The sequence below is a fragment of the Anopheles darlingi genome, chromosome 3 (assembly GCF_943734745.1).
Source record: "Anopheles darlingi chromosome 3, idAnoDarlMG_H_01, whole genome shotgun sequence".
NCBI classification, from domain to species: domain Eukaryota; kingdom Metazoa; phylum Arthropoda; class Insecta; order Diptera; family Culicidae; genus Anopheles; species Anopheles darlingi.
Genome location: NC_064875.1, coordinates 13,810,006 through 13,828,966, shown reverse-complemented (window position 1 = coordinate 13,828,966; position 18,961 = coordinate 13,810,006). Strand labels below are relative to the sequence as shown.

The following is an 18,961-nucleotide window of genomic DNA, read 5'->3' as shown; positions in this document are numbered from 1 at the left end:
AATTTTGTGCGAACCACTCAGCAATGGCGAACCCCCGCTGTTGTTGCACTAGTGCATTTCGCTTCCTCAAACCATTTGTTAACATGTTCGTGCTGCTGGTGCTGCTAGTGGGGCCAAGAGGTGTGGGGCATGTAACGCCCTTTATGGCGTGTGTTGCTGAAGCTTTGCGTTGCGGTTGCGATGCCGAGGGATGCATTGCATTGATGCATCTTTCTCCCTTTTGTACGTTACACATCGCTAACTCGCTTTGCAGCAACAAATTGGAGGTCCACCACCACCACCACCATCACCACCTTCACCGCCGTGGGTGTGTGTGTGAAAAATGCATGAACACACCAGGAACGAACAAAAGCCCTGGGTGGCGATACAAAAGGGAGGAAGGAGAGAGTGCGAGAATAAAAGCGGGGGAATATTCTAGCTGCAGCAACGCGTGATGAACATGGCACAAAGCGATATCATAAAATTTAATTATGAAACAACGGGGTTTGATAATGGATGGCGACAGTAATGAAAGGAAAGCGGATAACCCGGGTGAGGTGGTGCGGTGGGTATGTGAAAGAAGCGAGAGAGAGAGAAAGAGAAAAGAATCATAAAATCCACCCGGAGGGATATTTTTAAAACCGTAACCTAAACCGGGTACGCTCGAGCGCCGCTGTGCTGTGGCACAATGGAGAAACTCTCGCTATATGGAGGCGCCTGGCAGCCTGTGCAACACGCTCGCTTTGTGCATCCTTGAGTGCGGATCACAGCACACTGCGATTTTGCGCAAATTTAATTGAACCGCGGTTCGGGAGAATATACAAAATCAGCGAGGGAAAAATAGCGTGCGGCTGATGGTGCGGTGGCCACACGGGATAGCAATCATAATGGCTGCAATGCGCCCCCAGAACGAAACAAAAACGGAAGAGCTTTGACACTACACCACCACCCAACAGCCCTTTGCCTCCGCTGTAAGGCAAGCTGCAACAAAATGGTTGACATTTGCGTCATCACCATGCGCTGGATCGTCCGGATCGTCGTAACAACACCGGCAACTCCAACACAAACAAGGGGTGCACGAGGGGGGCTTGCTCGGGGTGGAAATTATTTAAACGAATAATTTGCACAACCACCATCCCTTTCCCCCTTTTCTGTTGGCATGGTGATGCTGTTTCGCTTTGCACGCCATTCCCTTGGTGGTTCGCTTTTTTTTGCTCCAGCTTGGATCACTTCATCCGTCATCCGTCCGGTGGTTGTTGTTGTTGTTGGGTTGAGTGTCCTTCGGGCACATCAATTTGCAACTTCGGACCATGGACGCGGGCACGTCGGCCAATGGTGGCTGCTCGCAGTTGCGGATCGTGACAGTTGCGCGTCAGCAAACAATTTATTTAAACTCTCTCCTCAACTCCGACGAAGAGGACACACAGACAGACAGACAGACAGACAGAGTCAGAGGCTAGGACAATGTAAGCTGGTACGGGCTGTGTGCAGCAATCTTCTGTGCAACTGAGCAGCAGATGAAGATAAATGTTAACAATCGTTTCTTGGAAAAGGGACCACGGGAAATGGCGTCAATTACTCTCTCTCGCGCGCTCTCTCTCTCCTTCTGGCGATGAAAATACATTTCAGGTTTGTGCAGGATGATGGTTTGGTTCACAATTCCTTGAATTCAGCAAACAAGCAGCAAACAGGATAAGGATTATGATCGTGCTATATCTGCTGCTGAATGAAATACGACGGAAAACGTTTCTAGTAATCAGTTTGATGCCGATATGAAAGTAAACTATTTCCTTATCAACCTTTACCCATAGTCGGTGGATTTGTATTAGTAATACAAGGTACAGCTCAACGTGCTATCCGAGTGAATGTGCGCGAGTAAGCGAACGAACGAACGAACGTATCTGCACTTAATCCGACGAAAGCAATTAGCCGGCGTCGGGCGGGGACTTAAAAATTTATGAGTGTGATAACGAGTAATTGAACTGGAGTGAAGTAATTGCCACTTTCCGCCCTCCCTTACATTTGCTCTCTTGCACTCTTGAGCAGGAGCGAGATCGAGAGAAGCCTCCCCATCGGTGGCAGGAAAAACAAAACACAAACCTACGTCGACGGTCAGCGCCACCAGGATTAAGTGACCGAGCGTGGCCGGACGAGAGCCGACGCAAATCCGATTTGCGTCGTGGTGGCCAGAGGGAGAGGGGACGTTGCGAAATAACAAATGGAAACGCTGCAACACCGCAAGGATGTTCGGCCCTTTTTGGTCGACTAAACTTTACCATTAGAGAAACAAGGGCTGTGGTTTTTGTCCGCCATGGTCCACGTACCCTTGTCCACACCCGCTCCCACCCTTTCGCCCCGATCAGCACACAGTCATCGCTGATCACCGTTTAATGCTCTGCACAGCTGTGTTGCCCTCGTTTGAGGACAAGGCTCGAGTCGTTGGTTCGATAAATAAAACAAAACTTTCGTCCAGCGTTGACCACCTCTCGCTTGGAGTAATATTGGAAATGGTTCACTCCGGAACAAAGACAAGAGAGAGAGAGAGACAGAGAGACAGAGAGATGAAGTAGTGAACGGAGCGCAGCGGAGGATCGATTCGAATATTTGCGATAACGATTCATTTGGGGGTAGGGACCGGATGCTAATGCTTACAGTATGATGCTGCTGCTACAACTACTGCTACTACTGCTACTGCTGCTGCTGCTCATCCTGATCCTGAGCTCATCGGTTGGGGGTGCAGTTCGTGAATCGATCACTGCCTGCCATGCTATGGGAAGTGAATGAGGAAGTTTTCTCATTTCCCAACCAACACAATGGCGTACCGTGGAGCGCACGTGCACCACGAAGCCAACCGAACAAACACATCACTGTGTCCATTTGAGTTCGAGTTCGAACAGAGATTGCATCTGTAGAAGTGGCAGTAACAGGTGAGCATCGTTGCAATCTGTAATTTGGTGCAGCTGTTACATCGTCACAGAACACGATTGCGGAATTTGCGACGAGTATTTGAGAACGGAAATGGCATGAACTGCCAGCCAGCATCTTTTACTTGAAAGCTTCGGTTTGAATAGCATCGTTAATGAATTGTTTTGCTCGGAACCAAGGCCAACGAGTACCCGTTAGAACAGGAGAGAATAGAATTCCAGCAATGCATGTCCTGGTAAAACGAACTCGACGTTGTGTAGTGCAAACAGTCTGTGATAAGCGGTTATGGCATTATATCGAATCACATTGACAAGCATTTTCACTCGCTGCCGAAACGAAACTCAGTGCCAGAGGTTTAATATTTAACAGCTGAACTAGCGCCGTCGTGATGGACGATGGCTTCGGTATTGGATTCAATTTACGCCGTTCAATTATGCAGACGGTTATGGCCTGTGCGAGGTGTATCGTTGACTAAACCACCAACCCGTAGACTGAGTGACGGGCTGACGGATGGACGGACGGATTGACTGGATGACTGACTCGTTAAATAGCCGGCGTCGCGGTACGGCAGTTTGCTTTCGCGCTGTTGCTGACCGACCGGCCACGTCAATCCTAGCCGTGATGTAGCGTCCTGTCTCGACGCGGCTACGTGCTTCATGCCGTGTGCTCGTGCTCGCTAATCCTTTGCATCAACGATGGCGACGACGACGACGAACGCGACTTTGGCTTTCACTTGTTGTCTAATATAATACCGGCTAGATTACAAGCCGATAATGGCCGCTACGGCGGGAAATGAGGGACTTTATCTCGACTATCGGTCTGCGAGAAAAATGACTTGCGCCGTTGTTTGGGATTTTGGGAAGGAAGGGAAGGATGATATCGCCACAACGGCGAATGGAACTCGAACGAAAAGTGAAGTGAAGTGAAGAGACGGAAAGAAAATCAAGGATAGAAAGAGGAAGTGAACGGATATCCGCTGATGAGAACATAAACGGTTTGGTTTAATTAAATTCCAGCGCCTCTCTCCGGGCTGTCAATGAGGAGATGGCGACGAATGAATATTCGATTTACACCGCGATGTCCAAAACTGGAAAACCCCTCGTCGAATGGGAAGGAGGAGGAAGAGGAGGAGCCATTCTGAACTGATACCGGCAACCGGGTAATCGACAGGAAATTTTTGATTAAAAACTGATCAGATAAACCCATCGGGCTTCCTGCGGGCGCCCGTGTCGATACTGTCGTCGGCAAAGGAACCAGCCATGTTGACGTCTGCATCATTGATACGCCCTTGGCAACCGCTCGGCTGCTGCGCGGATGACAGTTTGTATACCCGACCGCTCATCACTTGTGAGTGAAGCAAATCGATCGATCGATCGCTCGAAAGTATGGCAGCGCAGACGACGGCGAGGCTACGGTCCGCTTTGCCCTGTTCTTCATTCGGTAAATCTTGATAATGGCAACGATAATGAGGATACAACCGAACAGCAGCTTCCAGCAACCGAGTACCGGGTTCTTCTGTTTGCTTTTTGGAAGATGCTTCGTTATGTGCTGTGCGCGAGATGCCGACAATGTTGATGATGATTTAGGGAAGGAGAGTTCCGTCAAGTACAGTGCAGTGTAGGTAGCAGCGAGCAGCACGTTTTTGCTGCCTGCGAGCCACCAAAAACCCTTGGCCACAGAGAGAGACAGAAGGCTTCCGTGGGTTTCCACCAAGGAAGTCGGTAATCGATAAATAATTATTTACCTTTTCTGCCTCGTTTTCGCCGCCCACCGTCTTCGCGGCTGTACTCGGTGTGTCATCCCCATCCCTATTTGTCTTCCGGGCACGGACGTTGCGGTGATGCTGAGAGCTAGCGAGCGAGCGAACAGTTTCGGCCGCGTTCGACTTCTCATGTTTATGCCCCACGGGGAACGGGGCGCAACGGTCTATCGTTTTCTTTTGGGGAGGTCGACTCGCCATCTCGGCAGTCAGCTAGGCGTAGTTTTTCCTTCATCAAATCAACGGTCAAAACGGATAGGATCCCGATTTTGCCGGATAGCGAAATCCAGTCCGTTTCGGCGCAATCGCACAATCTCTTCCCTTATCCGTGTGGTTCATCGATATCGATGCGAAAGACTGGAACGGAATTCTCGTGCCCAGGTGGAGCAGCTGGGTTCCGTTATCGTGTTCTTTTCCTTGATTTTCCGATAGACAGCGGAGGATTTACATTTTCGCCTCTGACAAGTGATGGATGCTTTTTGCAATCGGAAGGCGAAAAAGGATGGTGCTTCTGATGGTGGACCGGAGGGCTATACACACGGCCATCACCATGGAAAGGCCATTGTTTTCTCGTAATTTCGTTCGATCACTGGAGTCTATCTCGACGATAAGCGAAGATACGATTGGATGTGGTGCAGTCAACGACTGCAGGAAGAAAGCAATTCCGCAATTCCCGGTGCACGGGATGGCCACACAAACCATGCCAGGACCGTTAAAGTATTGACAACGAAAAACAACGCCAACAACCGATATCCTTATCTATCTGCAAACCAGCGCACGTTCTCAGAACGACGTCAGAAGCCCGGCGGAAGCAGCGTCTGGAATAGCGCTTCGTTGTCATGACTCCGACTAGGCTGCTGCTGCTGCTGCTGACGCACGGGCGCTATACATATTGGTTTTTGTGCAGAGTTGTTGTTGTTGAGGTGGTGGTGGTGTTAGCACAACTGTCAGTCAGACCATTTATTAGTACGTGGTGGGCGCGCGAGCTTTCTCCGGGATGCAAACAAACGGGCTACGCCACGGAACCGACTACTGGCTGCAGTAACCGCCGTGCCGTTACGCACGAAAGCAAAAGCGCGAGCAAGCGAAGGTACATCCGGTTTCGCCGAGTTGGCTCAAATGTGAATTATATTGCGTCATTGTCCGGACTACACTCTGCCTAACTGTGCTTCTAGTGTTTGGCTGTGGAGGAAAGTCGAAACTTCGCAGTTGTGGCCCTTCGGGCGTCCTTTCGATGTCGGTTTCGATTCGAAAGGTGGTTGCTGGCGCGCTGCTGGTGCGAATAAATTATCCCAGCACCAAACCATCCGTATGGTCATTCGCCAGTCATGCAGATAGCGGGCCGGAAATTACTCGAGAACCTGGCACGATTTTGGAATTTGTGTAAAACATTAACCCTAGTGAAATGCACAAAAGCGGAACACCACTGGTGGCGTATCCTCACTCATCGCACCTTGCTTTGGTCACCAGCTTGAATCTTGAAGTCAATCCGTCACCGGGTAGCGTGTTGCTAAGCAACATTACGAGAAGCCAGGGTAGTTTTCGTAGTGGTGTCCCGTTTGCAAATAATGCAAATGCGTGTCACGAATGCAAATGCTGTGTTGTATGCCAAACGGAAAAGTTGGAAAACCTCCGTTTCCTCGTCGGAGTTTGTTCGAGAGATCGGTCCGGTCAGGTCAGGTCAGGTCAGGTCCCGGTCAGATGGTAGCAGCTGATGCACCGGCAGTGATGGCGCAGACGGGACTGCCAGAATGATAATATTGTTCCAGTAACTTCCAGCCGGTGCCAAGTTGCCGGTGCTTTTCATGGCCGACATGGCCATGTTTGACTTCGAGCGACACCTCGGCACATCCAAGCAGAAGGGGAACGAGGTCAACGGGAGGGTGGGCAAGGCAGGCAGCGAAACTTTCGATGTTTGGCCAACGAAAAGAGGGATCAGTAGCGTCCTTTTCGGGATGAGTAGTCCTTTGAGGTCAGCTGTGTGCCAGTGTTCTGATCGGAGGGACAAGTCCAGTCCATCGCCTTGTCCATCGCGAACACCGCCCCGGCCGACGCCTTGGCGTTTGGTAAATGAGAAACGAGCGAAATCGAAATGCGTTTGTCCCCGAAAATGTGTATCCCCAGCCCGTGCCAATCTGCGGTCCGGGTGCCAGGGGTGCCATAAATGCTAAACCTTATCCCGGCCACGAATCCACGCCACACGCGAGGATTTGTTCGGTTCGGTGAGCCATAGTGGTTCTCCAACCAACACTTGCCAGGGGACTCGTTGCAAATGACAATAAAGTTGGAGCGCTCGAGAGCCGGTGCCAAGACTTCGAGTCGAGTCGTGCCATCGTCGTCATCATTGCTGCTAATCCAATGCTGAATGGAGTGCGCCGAGGTCGCGAGGATTCACAGTAAATGAAGTAAAATCCTGCTCTGCATCAGAATCGTCATTCGCTGCCGGTGTGGCCTTTTTGTGTGTGTGTGTTCGCGATCGATCGTTTCTATCCCCTGGTGGTTCTAATGGCGGCAGTTAGTGTCTGTGTCTTAAATTATGCTTATCCACTTTATCTGTGAGCCGAGTGAGTAAAAAGAGAGAGCACTGTGTACGTATACGTCATCTCTGTCAAAGTCGGCCTCAGTAGGCTTTGACTCAACCGTCGACATGCCCTTTCCGAATCTAGGTTGCTTTATTTTTGAAATACCTTAAATCCTATAGGAGTGCAAAGAACTTGCAAACATTCATTTGTTCTGAAAAACTTTATCACACTTTAAAGCGCATATTTGTTTTATCTGTTTGGCAGATAGCATGAAATTGAGAAGGAAACCCGTGGCGAAGGGAATTATAAAAAACGGTCCCAGCTCAAATCAGGTGTGGCCATTCTCGGTGCTACCTCCGTGGCACAACTATGGCTAGTCGTGCAGCACAGCTTCATTTCGAACGCATAACGTGCAAAAGCCCATACCAACGACGGGCGCGCCGGGATTAGCTCTGCACACCACCGGAGACACCGGAGCCTGGGGCATTATTATTCTTGCATCACAATCCTATTACGATGCATGGCATTCCACGCTCGCCACCACGGGACTACTAGGTGTGCGCATCAGTGTTCCGTGGTGGATTTTGTGAAAGCAAACGGGAACTGGACCCAACACCGGCTGGCTGGCTGGCTGGCTGGCTAGTTGGCTAATCCGTGTATGGTTCTAACATGGCCGGTGAGTTTCACGTTTTTCTCTGCTTTAGCTTCTTCTTTCTACCCCACAAATGGTGCCACCAGAGCAATTGCGAGAAAAGTGTCAGTTGTCGCGGTGAGTGTGAGTGTGTACCGGACCACCGGACCAGTCAGCATCTCGCCGGCTGGCAAATCCCTTCGCCTCGACTCCCAGTGGAGCAATTTAGTCTGGTGACGGTTCGTTCCGTTGAAGAGTCACCGGGATGAGACCGCCTCATTCTATGGTCCACGGTGCAGCAATTGTCTGTCGTCTAGACACTCACCCTAGGGTTTAGGGGAATGGAGCCGCTACCCGGGAGCAATGGACGGTAAAACCGAAATTTCATTTGGTCTGTTTTTTTTTTTAAATTATTTCCCCATTTCGCATAATCCCCTGACAACCCGGAGGGGGGGATCGCAGATCACCGTGACGGAGAGATAAACGGTTTTGCTCCGGCGCCCTCCGAAGAGTGATGAGCAATGTTCTTCAGCTGGACGCTGCCGATGGAATCTGTATTCTAATGTAAATTTTGGGGACATAACACTGCTGCTACTCCGATGAGTCTTGTTGGTTTGTTAGATGAGTTTTTTGGAGACAATCGGTGCGTGGACCAACTTTGTGAACGACTAGTGGTCACCGTTCCGTTGTCGTCCGTAAAGAACAACACAAGAGCAACTCGGACACAAGACGAACAACGAACTTTGTTTACAGAGCAAGTAGAAGTGGCGTCAGTTTGTGCTGGATCAGGAACTTTGAATAAAGTCTGATCCGCTATACGGTCTAGCGTATCCTGGCAGGTGGCCCAAAATTCGGCCTTACAGGTCTGAATCCTAACAACAATATTGCCGGTGTGGTTCATGGTTGATTGCTCAAGATGTCTGGGCAAGTTTTCTTGCACCTTGAGGGCGTCGCACGCACTTCGACAGCGACAAGCAACCGTCCGTAGCAAGACGCTTGAGCAAGTTGCAACATGGATCAGGTCTCACCCTCTACAGAATGCCTGGCTCTCACTGGTGTGCTTTTCAGATTAACTTCAACGTTCGAAGGCCGCTAGAAGGTGCGGTGGAATTATTAAGGGAGATGATTTGTTAAAATGAAAGCTTACCGCTGTTTCTGTAAGAAAACTTCACCTTTCATCACCATGGCCAACAACTGCGAATCCAAAACGCAAATTATGGAACGTTTAAAGCTTGCTCCTTCACGAGTATACCTCAAAACGGCACCACCCAAGAAGAGGCCCATTAGCATGCTCTTCAGCTAATACGTTCGTTAATTTGGTCGAATCGATATCCGTGAATAGAACAGGAAACGCGAGGCCATGAATCGCATTTACGAATACCGCAGCCGGCAGCGAAAAGGCGGCAGCATCCGTTTCGTTGCGCCCAATGCTAGACTTTTCTTTCGCCTTTTTTCATACCCTCCGCGGCGCAATTCGACGTCGAACAGTGAAATGAAATTGATGAGTTTTTTCTACTCTCGCTCGCTATGCCCGGGTGCTTGGTAACGTCGTTGCTGCGCCTACTCACAGTTATTGCAGCGAACACCGGAAGCAGCGCGCAGTTGCACAGACGAACAACGAGACATTTCAGAACGCGTACGAAAGAGCAAACGAAGTTAGCGTGGAGTGGTGTGTTTTTTTTTGAAAAATGGTAAACCCGGCTAGCGAAAGCGAGAAAATGTAGAAGATTTGCCTTCGTTTGTAATAAATCTGTTAGCCTCCCCTTCATGACCCGCCCTTTGGGACTGGCCAGCCAGACCGACGGAATGGTTCCGCCGTTCATCTCGCTTCGTTCATTTGTGGCGCCCTCGTCTCGCGCAGCATAATGATGGCACGGTACCCGGGATATGGCCGGAGGGGAAAATGAGCGTTCGGAACGGACGGAAAGAAAAATGTTGCCAAAAATATTCGCCCCCGAAGTAATGCACGGAACGTAGCGTGACCGTTTTGCTGCCGCGGTTGCTGGTGGTGGTGGTGGTGATGGTGGCTCCTGACGTGCCCCAGTGGGAGTCGGGACCGCGGGACCAACTTCTACCACCGCAAATCCGACGATGATTTGTCGAATTGAAGAAGAGTCAGCCTGCAGGCCCATCCACCAGCTGACTTATCGTTGACTCGTCGTAAATCTAAATAAATGGTGCAAAATTCAAAGATAAGACATTGCTTCTGGAGATTAGGCGATCGAGCAGGGGGGGCGACGCGAAAAGGAAAAGCTTACAATCGAGGGAGAAGAAGCGTTACCATTAGCTTTGCTGTTTTTTTTTGTTGTGGCAAATATGGCGTCGTCATCGTGGTGGAGAGAGAGAGAGAGTGATCCACCATTAACAATACGCGAAATGTGCCAGACAAGACATTTGTGAGACAAGACAGCATCTCTTTTAACGATGCTGCGGCGGTGTGGCAGCCATTTTGAGTGATTGTAATACAAGCGCGATACAACCGGGAACATTCGTGGCGTGCTTATTAGTTGTTCTCCACCATATTTACAACTATTTGGAAGCAGAATTCGATCGATTTTGGTCCTTAAAATCACTCATCCAGCACTGAATGGAGTGAATGCTGCGACGCCATTGAGTCAAAGCTGGGGCACGGTTTGCGAAGCATCAATCCCTCCTTAAAGATCTCTACTTCGACCGTTTCCGATCCTTGGACCATTCTTTTCCGCTGCTACGCCGGATGTTGGAGCAGCAGCAGCAGCCGTTGTCGTCGTCATCCGTCGTCACTTCCACCATCAAAAGCCCGTGTCCGTCGACGTCTCTGGTATCCGTGGCATGGTCGACCGCGACGACCTCTGCGTGATGTGATGAGGGTATGCTCTCACATTGATAGCACCACAAATGGGTTTCGGGCGAAGGGGTCGGAGATGGGGGTCTGCCTCACTGTGGCTGGTGACACTCGAAAAAGGATTAACGGGGAAGGGAGGCCGGGGTTTACGGACGATTTGAGGCGGCACAGGGCGGACCAGCTTTCTTCTCGAACACTCGCTTTCTTTTCGCGCTTCGCTGACGCGGCGCACTCGACGCCGGCCGGAGCCAGCGCAGCTGATTCATGCGGAATCCTCGAAGGATTACCGTTACGCCGGAGTCCCCTCATCAGCTCACTTCCGTTCCGAGACCGAAGGAACTGACGACGAAGGCCGCGGTGTCCTCGGGGTTTCCCCGCTGCACCATCTTAAATCGTTTTCGTTTTATATGTAAATCAACGAAACGAAAACGGAGCACGAAGTCGCTGCTGCTGAACGCAAACGGCGCGGAATTTCGGTTCCGGAGCATTCCGGCAGTTACGACGACGGATTTGCCCCCGGGCCAACCACTAGCAAATACTCCGGGCCATCCGGGTCCTGCGTCGCTAAGCGTAAGCGAGTTCCGGTTTGCCGCGGAACGGAACGGAAAACGGATCCACATCGTACTCGGCTCGCTTGACGCGATGGAAAATGAATCATACCGAAATGCGACGAACGGGAATACGGAACACATAGCATCGAACCCAAAAAAGATGCACAATGGAAACGGAGAAGCTGGGCTGCTGTTGCTAGGACACGAATTTCTTCAACCGGAATATCCCTTCGAGCCGAGTGAGCCGTTTTCTTCTCGGATTCGATCATTTCAACGCTTTGGATGAAATGATATTTTCTAATGCTTCCCCGTTCCGTGCAGTATCCACGCGACATCCTCGCTACAAGATATCCTGTAAGCAGGAACCGGGAGGGTCTTGGATTGGATGTGTTTGAGGAAGGCGAATGGAAATTGAAAAAATAATACTCCGCATCATTTGAAGCGTCTTTCGAGCAAACTTTTGAGGGAGGAATGAAGATATTCTGGAATGTCCTGCATAAACTTCAAAGTTTTCTGCCATTCAGAGTACCTTTTTGGGAATTCGGTTATTTCCATTCCTCAGTTGAAAGAATGAATGAGTCTCTCATATCTATACGCAGGTAACTTTGATGACCATCTGTAGTTCGCACCTAGATGTAAACTGATGGAAGGATTATGAGTAAAGCATCTGATTGAGTTGAAATCTACAGCATTTTAAGGAATTTATAAAATTTTTGTGTTTCTTTTTTGTGATTTTTTGTGAAAAAAAAATCAGAAGCAATTACGTTTTGCACTCCTTCCAGCGCTGGTGACAGTTGTGCTCGACACATATTCAGCCGTACAACTGTCATACTGACAGGACATCGATATCGATTACTAGAAACCATCCCTCGTCTAATCCCGCGGGAAAAGTAACTTCCACCCGCAGGTCCAGTATCTCCTTATCCTGCCAGTCTGGTCCTGGAAATCGATATCCAACAGATAGTGTAGCAGAGCATTGTCTCCCCTCGGGGCTCTGGAATCCTTGGAGCTTATTCACCGAAGATGAGGCTCTCATCTTCGCGTGCGTGTTTGCCATCATCGTCGTCGGGACGTCATGTGGAAAATGAAATGAATATCCTTCGCGCGCACATACATGGAACACGATAAAAACCATTTCCCAGGATTTTCGTCACGGTGAATGGACGCGACGACGAATGCTGCGCCTCGAGGGCACCAGCTCCATTGTCCAGCCCAGGATGACACCACGGCGACGAAGACGACCACCACCGGAGGGACGGGAGGTGAAATTGAAATCAACAGCCAATCGTCTAGGGAACGGGACAAGCTGAAGGACGCGCGCGGCCAGTAAATGCCGGGATCCGGTGCGCTCATGTGTCGATAAGGACACAACCTTGGGACCGTACCTCGGGGGCGTTTTTTGGTTCCGCTATGTACCTCGCGCGTGTATGTAATGATGAGGTGATCGCACTCCGAACGACGACGATGACGACGACGACGATAGCAATTTCTAGAAATATACTTCTTCTGGTACTTCTTTTTATGTTTCACACGTTCGGTGCGTGCGTGCGTGTGCGTCTCAATGAGCGGCATCGTTTGTGGGTGTTTCGAAGCAGTAATAATACAGTCAGTGCTTATGCCCCGGCAGCAAACGAGTGCTCAACGAGCTGTGATGCGTCACGACGCCAGATAACAAATTCGTCAATTGAATCTATTCGTCATCAAATTTCACACCAACTGACTGGTGATGAGGGAAAAACTTTGTCCAACACGGCATCCGTGGCCATTTTCCGTGAGACTTAGGAGGGAGTTTTTGCCTCACACTTGGCTGTTTCTTCTGTTTCGCGCTAACGTCGCCGAAATAAGTTTGCAACGCTGGATGGTAATTTCCGACATGCGTGTGGTATGACATCGAAAATCGGTGTTTGTGGTATGACGGAAGTAAGAACTCGTTGATCGCAGTCGAGCGAGTAAGCTCCACGTGTCACGAGAAGAGTGAAAACCGTGCTGCGGCGTTCCGAAAATTGTTTCGCATTTAACTTTCGCTAACGAAAGGGAACGGACTGTAAGTGAGTTGAGAGAAATAAAGCTCTTGCTTACCATCACGACGACGGCCGACTTCTGGCGGTGGTTCTCGATGAAGGCAACCCAGGCCAGCACACCGATCAGCGTGTAGGCACCGAGCGTGGACAGATTGCGCGGATCGGTAAACGACTCCACCAGCGGTACCGTGCCCATCGTCCAGTCGCAGCAGAGATCGCACGGGAACAGCAGCAACCACAGGTTGACCGAGACGAGATAGTTGTAGGACAGCTGACGTACCGGCGTCACCGCCACCGAGGCGGGATTATCGAATCTGGAAGAGAAGAGAAGGAATAAAGTGTTTCGTTAAATCGTTTCGACTCGATTTATTGCCCCATCTACAGCTACAGGGGGGTCAATGGGGTTGAGTGAGGGCCGTTTGGCCATAAAAACGGGGCAACATAAATCGTCTGATTAGTTGGTCACCCTTTTTAATAGTTGCCGCGCGCGCTTTCGCCAAAGAACGCCACGTAAGAAAGGATGGACGCGTACCAAACGGTCATCGTCAGCAGCACCGAGCCACAGAGACTCGACAGACGGTCCCGCCTCGACCCAATAAGATCGATAGTAAAACCCATATTTTTATGAGAATGGAATTAGATATTTTATTGGTTAGTCAGCTTGTAGCCCCTTGTAGGTGTGTGCGCCATGGTGTGCTAGTATGCCAGCAACTTGTGCTTCGCTTCCCCGTCGACCGATTGGATTGCAAGGAGCAACATAAATGGAGGAAGCAGAGCTGGAGTACTGGGTTGGCGTGGTATGGACCACCGGGGTTATGCCATAATCGAGGGTGACATGTGACACACACACAAAGACAGAGAGCACTTGGATGATGGTGCGGATGTCGACGATGACGGTCGAAGGTTAACGGTGTGAAGCATAGAGAGCATACAGGCGCGCGCACACACTCGGTCCTGCATCTGCACATCACAGTGTGCGACGTCTGGGCTACTTAGTGCTGGTACTTCGGTCGGTCTTCGACGACACCGACAACGACGACGATGACGACGACGATGACGATAGCGAGGATCAACAAAGTAGCAGATGCCCTGAACCTTGCTAGCAATTTCCAACACAATCCACGTTCGCAAAACCTCTGGTCGCGCAATAAAAAGCGAAGAAAACGTGAACGTGAAGCACGTCACCTGGTCTGGCACCCGCTGTACTGCTCTACTGGCAGAGTGCTTCGTCCGATGAAGACGCTGCTGACGATCCGCCCCGTGCCGTTATGGTCCACCCCCCGCCGGGGGGAGGGGAATGGCAACGAAGTCATCAACTTTTGCTATTGCGCGATTTCACGTCATAAAACTACCATAAAGGTTAATAATTTTCTCTCCACTCGCCAAGACCTCCCCTCAGGAAGCACTCGCGATGCCTTGCAAATACGCATACCGTGCCCTCTGGCAGGCCGCCTTGGGCAGTGCACGAAGTAAGCAGTACTTGACAAGACCTCCCTCCGTTACCGTTACTGGCCCCTTTCGTTGGTGGCAGTGGATTGGACTCGGATTACACCTGTTGACGTAACTTTAGTAGCCGATGGTCGGAATAATAGGATTTTTCGCAAGCTTTGGAATAGTTTAGTGGAATAAATACTCTAAACAGACACGATAAGTAATTGTATGTAACTAAATAAAAAATGTAACCAACAGGAACCGGAATTTGGGCAATGATTTGCTGTTTATCTATTCATTCAAAAATATTCATTCATTATTTGGGATTTTTATTATGTTTTATTTAAGAGATCATTTGTAAAATAAATTAGTTCATGAAAAATGATTCGTTAAAATAAATCTCAAAAACCGTTTGTTGCGAGTATGCGACGCCTCGAAGCATAAAGTTCGCTAATAAAATTGAAGAGAGCTAGCTTCAAAAATAGTAGAATGTCAATTGAATTTGAAGGACCTCTTCTTTCAACAGCTGCTGCTGTTGGTAAGGGCATCGGTGTAAACACCTGAAAATAGTAAACTCTCACCTCAGGACAGGACGGTAGTGTGGCATCGCGTAAAACTACCCAACGATCGGATTGCAGTACGAACGAATGGCTCCGCAATCTTCGCGCAAACCGAACCGCTCGTAAACGGCGGCGTGGCCGTTAAGGTGAAATCACTAAGAGGGCGAAGGCAAGTGTGTTGACAGCACATCGTGACGTTCGCACTTGAGCTACACATACACACAGACACACACACACTCAGCACCCTTTGTTGTTTTGTTTTATTTCGCTCCGAATTTTGACGACTAAATGGGAACGGTGTCGTACTTGGTTCGAGCATAACGAGAGAGAGAGAGAGAGAGAGCCGCAGAATGGATGGAGGCAGCAGCAACAACGACTAGCGGGTAGGCGGTAGCAGGGTAAGGAAATCAAATCATTCCGTGCGAAATAACCTTTTCCAATCAATTTCCTATTATGGCGTCGAATAGTTTATTGTGCTCGCGGCAATAGCAACACTCGCTACAGGAGCAGGAGTCGCATGGTGGAATCGCAGTCCCCCATCGCGAACTGCGTCACAAAACATAAGGCCAACGCAGAAGGCTTCACACCGACAATTGACGGGACAGGCATGAAGTCCCTATGAACCAGCATGAAAACATATTTGCTGCACCATTGACATAACGCCTTTTTCAGCGAAATTTTCCACCCCGTGCGCGCGCAAGAGGTGGTGGTGTAGCGCCAAGGGCATTCCGGTTATTTGTGATTTCCATTTGCTGCAGCCAAACCGCTGGTTGACTTCGCGTTGCTGCTGATTAATCATGCGCTTTACATGTGTGGCAGGCAGGACGCAGGGAATCCGTGCAGTGCAGGCCTCGGTATTCGGGTGCCATCGGCCAGAATGTCATGCAGATGAATGTTTCGCTGACAGGGGCCGAAAACGGGATGACAGTTTGATGTTTCATGTTTGAGGTTTCGTCAACGCCCTAAACCAGGGGACAATGCCGTTCGCCAGCGTGAAGCGCATTTCGATGAAGCCTTTTGTGAGGTTATACTGTCGGCTTTAGATTCCCTCGTTCGCGCACGTTCACGCGGGAGTGTAACATTATGGGAAACCAGATGGTAACTGCTTTGTTTTGTGGGCAATGTTTTGTACTTGATTGGCAAAATACGCAGAGGTAGCAGAGTTCGGGCTAATGGGCTTTCTAATAATGCTGTTGCGTTTGAGAGATGGGAAAGCTATCAATAGGATCCAGGTATAAGGTATTCAAATTCGATCCAAAAGCTTCAAATTGCTGGATGCTTACGAGACTATTTGTATTAGTCAGCAGTTTAGAGCATCAACAAAAGGGATTATTGTAATAGCAGGAATGAGGTTTAACAGCATTCTCTCTTTGTAAAATGCTTTCTAATTCCTACAGCAATCGGCTACTGTATGCTACGAGTCTGCTTCGGGCCTTTGACGCCAAGGCGCAACACATGGCGAACGGACCGCACTAATGCCCGAAGCAGAATGCCCCCCCCCATTCACGCCACATCACATTCTTGGAAATGCTTTTGCTACCGAACGGATATTCGAACGGGGGTTCCGTCGAGTGCGCGAGGAATCTCGATCTTTGAGCCTCGTTGATGCCTTGGATGGAGGTTCGGTTACAAGCGCTAAGAGGATTCCGTTGCCTGCCATAAATCATATTAAAAAAGAAGGTGGGCTGGCGTCCCTCCCCCTTTCCATAGAATTCGGGGAACTTTTGGACCCACGGGCAGGGGTTGAATGAAAGTTTCTCGTTAATACACTCAACATGTGTGTGTGTTTGTTGAGGTACATGGCGCACGTGGTCGAATGGTTGAACGAAGATGGATTGTAGCGAACGCCTGATGTGCTTCTCATGAACTCACTCTCCGCCAGAGTTCGTTCACCCCGGCTCCTATTCCATGGCACAACAGCATGGCAGGCGGCGCATGGGCTCGGTGACCTGAATCCTTTTTCTTTTTTTTTTTTTTTGCTATTTTACTCCTCTGCCTAAAAAACAGAAAATAGAAGCTAGCATAATACCCCTTCCCATCGTCACCATTACTACGTACGTACGACGCTTATTTTATTTCGGTTTACTACCCTCCTCATACCTCCGCGCCCCTGGTGCCGGTCCCTGTGTGTGTCCTCGACCCTCGTCAAAACATGAAACATAATTTATGAACCTGCAGAAAACCCTGTCCCCCCCCGGCCTTGCTCCATTTTCAACGGAGGAAAATGGGGGTTTTTTAGCCCATGGAGGAGGAGGGTTGCACTTTCGAAAGTCTCGCCTCGCCACGCCTCGCCTTGACCTCCGACGGAATGGGAGTGATCCCCGGGATCTTTGCACCCTGGACGACAGGACGACAGGGATGTGTAAAGTGTACACGTTTATCGGAGAAAGGAATAGGGTAACCCACTGGGAACAGCATAAAAGGTTGATGTTGAGGGATGCCGCGAAGGGTGGTAATCTTATTTTGCATGATATGAATCCAATAACTGCAATTTCAACATACGAACGTCTCTGGTGTGCTCTCTATTTCTATCTCTCTCTCTCTCTCTCTCTTATTGAGAATCTCTTATTATTGAATCATATTGAGAAACTCTTACTATTAAATCTTATTGCAGAACGATCCTTAGGCGATGGAGACGCATGGTGGACCATAAAAATGTGCGAAAAAAAGGACATATTCCTCGTGTGCTGGACTGTTGCAAAGATCGTGTTGTTTGTTCTTTCATTACTGTCCCCATTCCCCTCTGGAAACGTCAGCAACGCCATAGCCAAACGCATGGTTCATGCATTTTCCATCGTCATCCTCCATTAGAGACCGAACGCCCTTTTCCTGTCCGTTACTTTTTTTTTGTAGTATAATTCACGCGCATCGCGTGTCCATTTTTTGATTACACTCTTCTTCGCCTCCGGGAATGTCGGGGACCTCCAGTGACCCCTTTTGGATGTTGATTTTCGATAATCTTCTTCTTTTTTATGCTTTTATCCGATCCCCGCGTGGGCTTCTGCTGCGAGCTTTCGGCTTTTGCGTGCCAATGGATTCGCATTCCAGTTCCGTTCGAATGGAACCAACCCCCCCCTTTTTCCAGGGATGGGCGAGCCGAGCCAACAACCCCCCCCCCCGCCCCCGGGCCCTGGCTGATGCATTTAATGGAAATTTAATCATCCCCTATTGGGGATTAATTAATGTTTAATGAACCGGTCGAACCTTTTGCCGTTCGGCCCAGAAGGGGGGGGGGGGGCGCAATCCCCCTCCCCCCTTTCCTTGCACCCTTCATCTTTCATTCCCGGCGGTTGTTATGTGGGCCGGAAAAAAGGATTGCTCGGTTTTTGGGGCCGGCCGCTTTCCGACCGCCGTTCATCCCCGGATGAACCGAAAAGCGGATTCCACCGGGAGGGGGAGCAGCATTTTGCGGATGGGTTCGTCATGGAGCCTTGCACAATCTGGGACGGGTCCATTGTGAAATTAAATCAAACGGGGGGCGGGAGCAAATTACTTCAGTGAGCATGAAGGGTCAGGCCTTTGGTCAGGTTAGTAAGCCATACAAGCCGGGCCACCCCGGGAACCCGGGGCTTATGAGATCAGCACATTGCTTAGCGATGATGCGATGTAGGCCAGCAAAGCCTGCAATGTAGCGCAAGCAGAATTTCATAAAATGCTTTCGTGGTACTAGTTTTAAAGCAAAACACAAATCGTAGCTAAAGCAAGGTGCAAGGATCAAAAGATTCTTTTTCGGTTTCTCCGAATTGATTTTATGACCA

General features: G+C 49.7%; 1 protein-coding gene across 4 annotated transcripts in view; it reads right to left on the bottom strand.

Moving 5' to 3' along the window:
• The window catches only part of LOC125958262 (protein O-mannosyl-transferase Tmtc3), a 128,141-nt gene that overhangs the window by 5,008 nt on the left and 104,172 nt on the right, over nt 1-18,961 (bottom strand). For all 4 annotated transcript variants that reach the window (XM_049691502.1, XM_049691501.1, XM_049691503.1 and 1 more), the window contains exon 9: nt 13,271-13,526. In XM_049691502.1, coding sequence (XP_049547459.1) covers nt 13,271-13,526 — 256 coding nt within the window. The remainder of the gene's footprint in view (nt 1-13,270; nt 13,527-18,961) is intronic.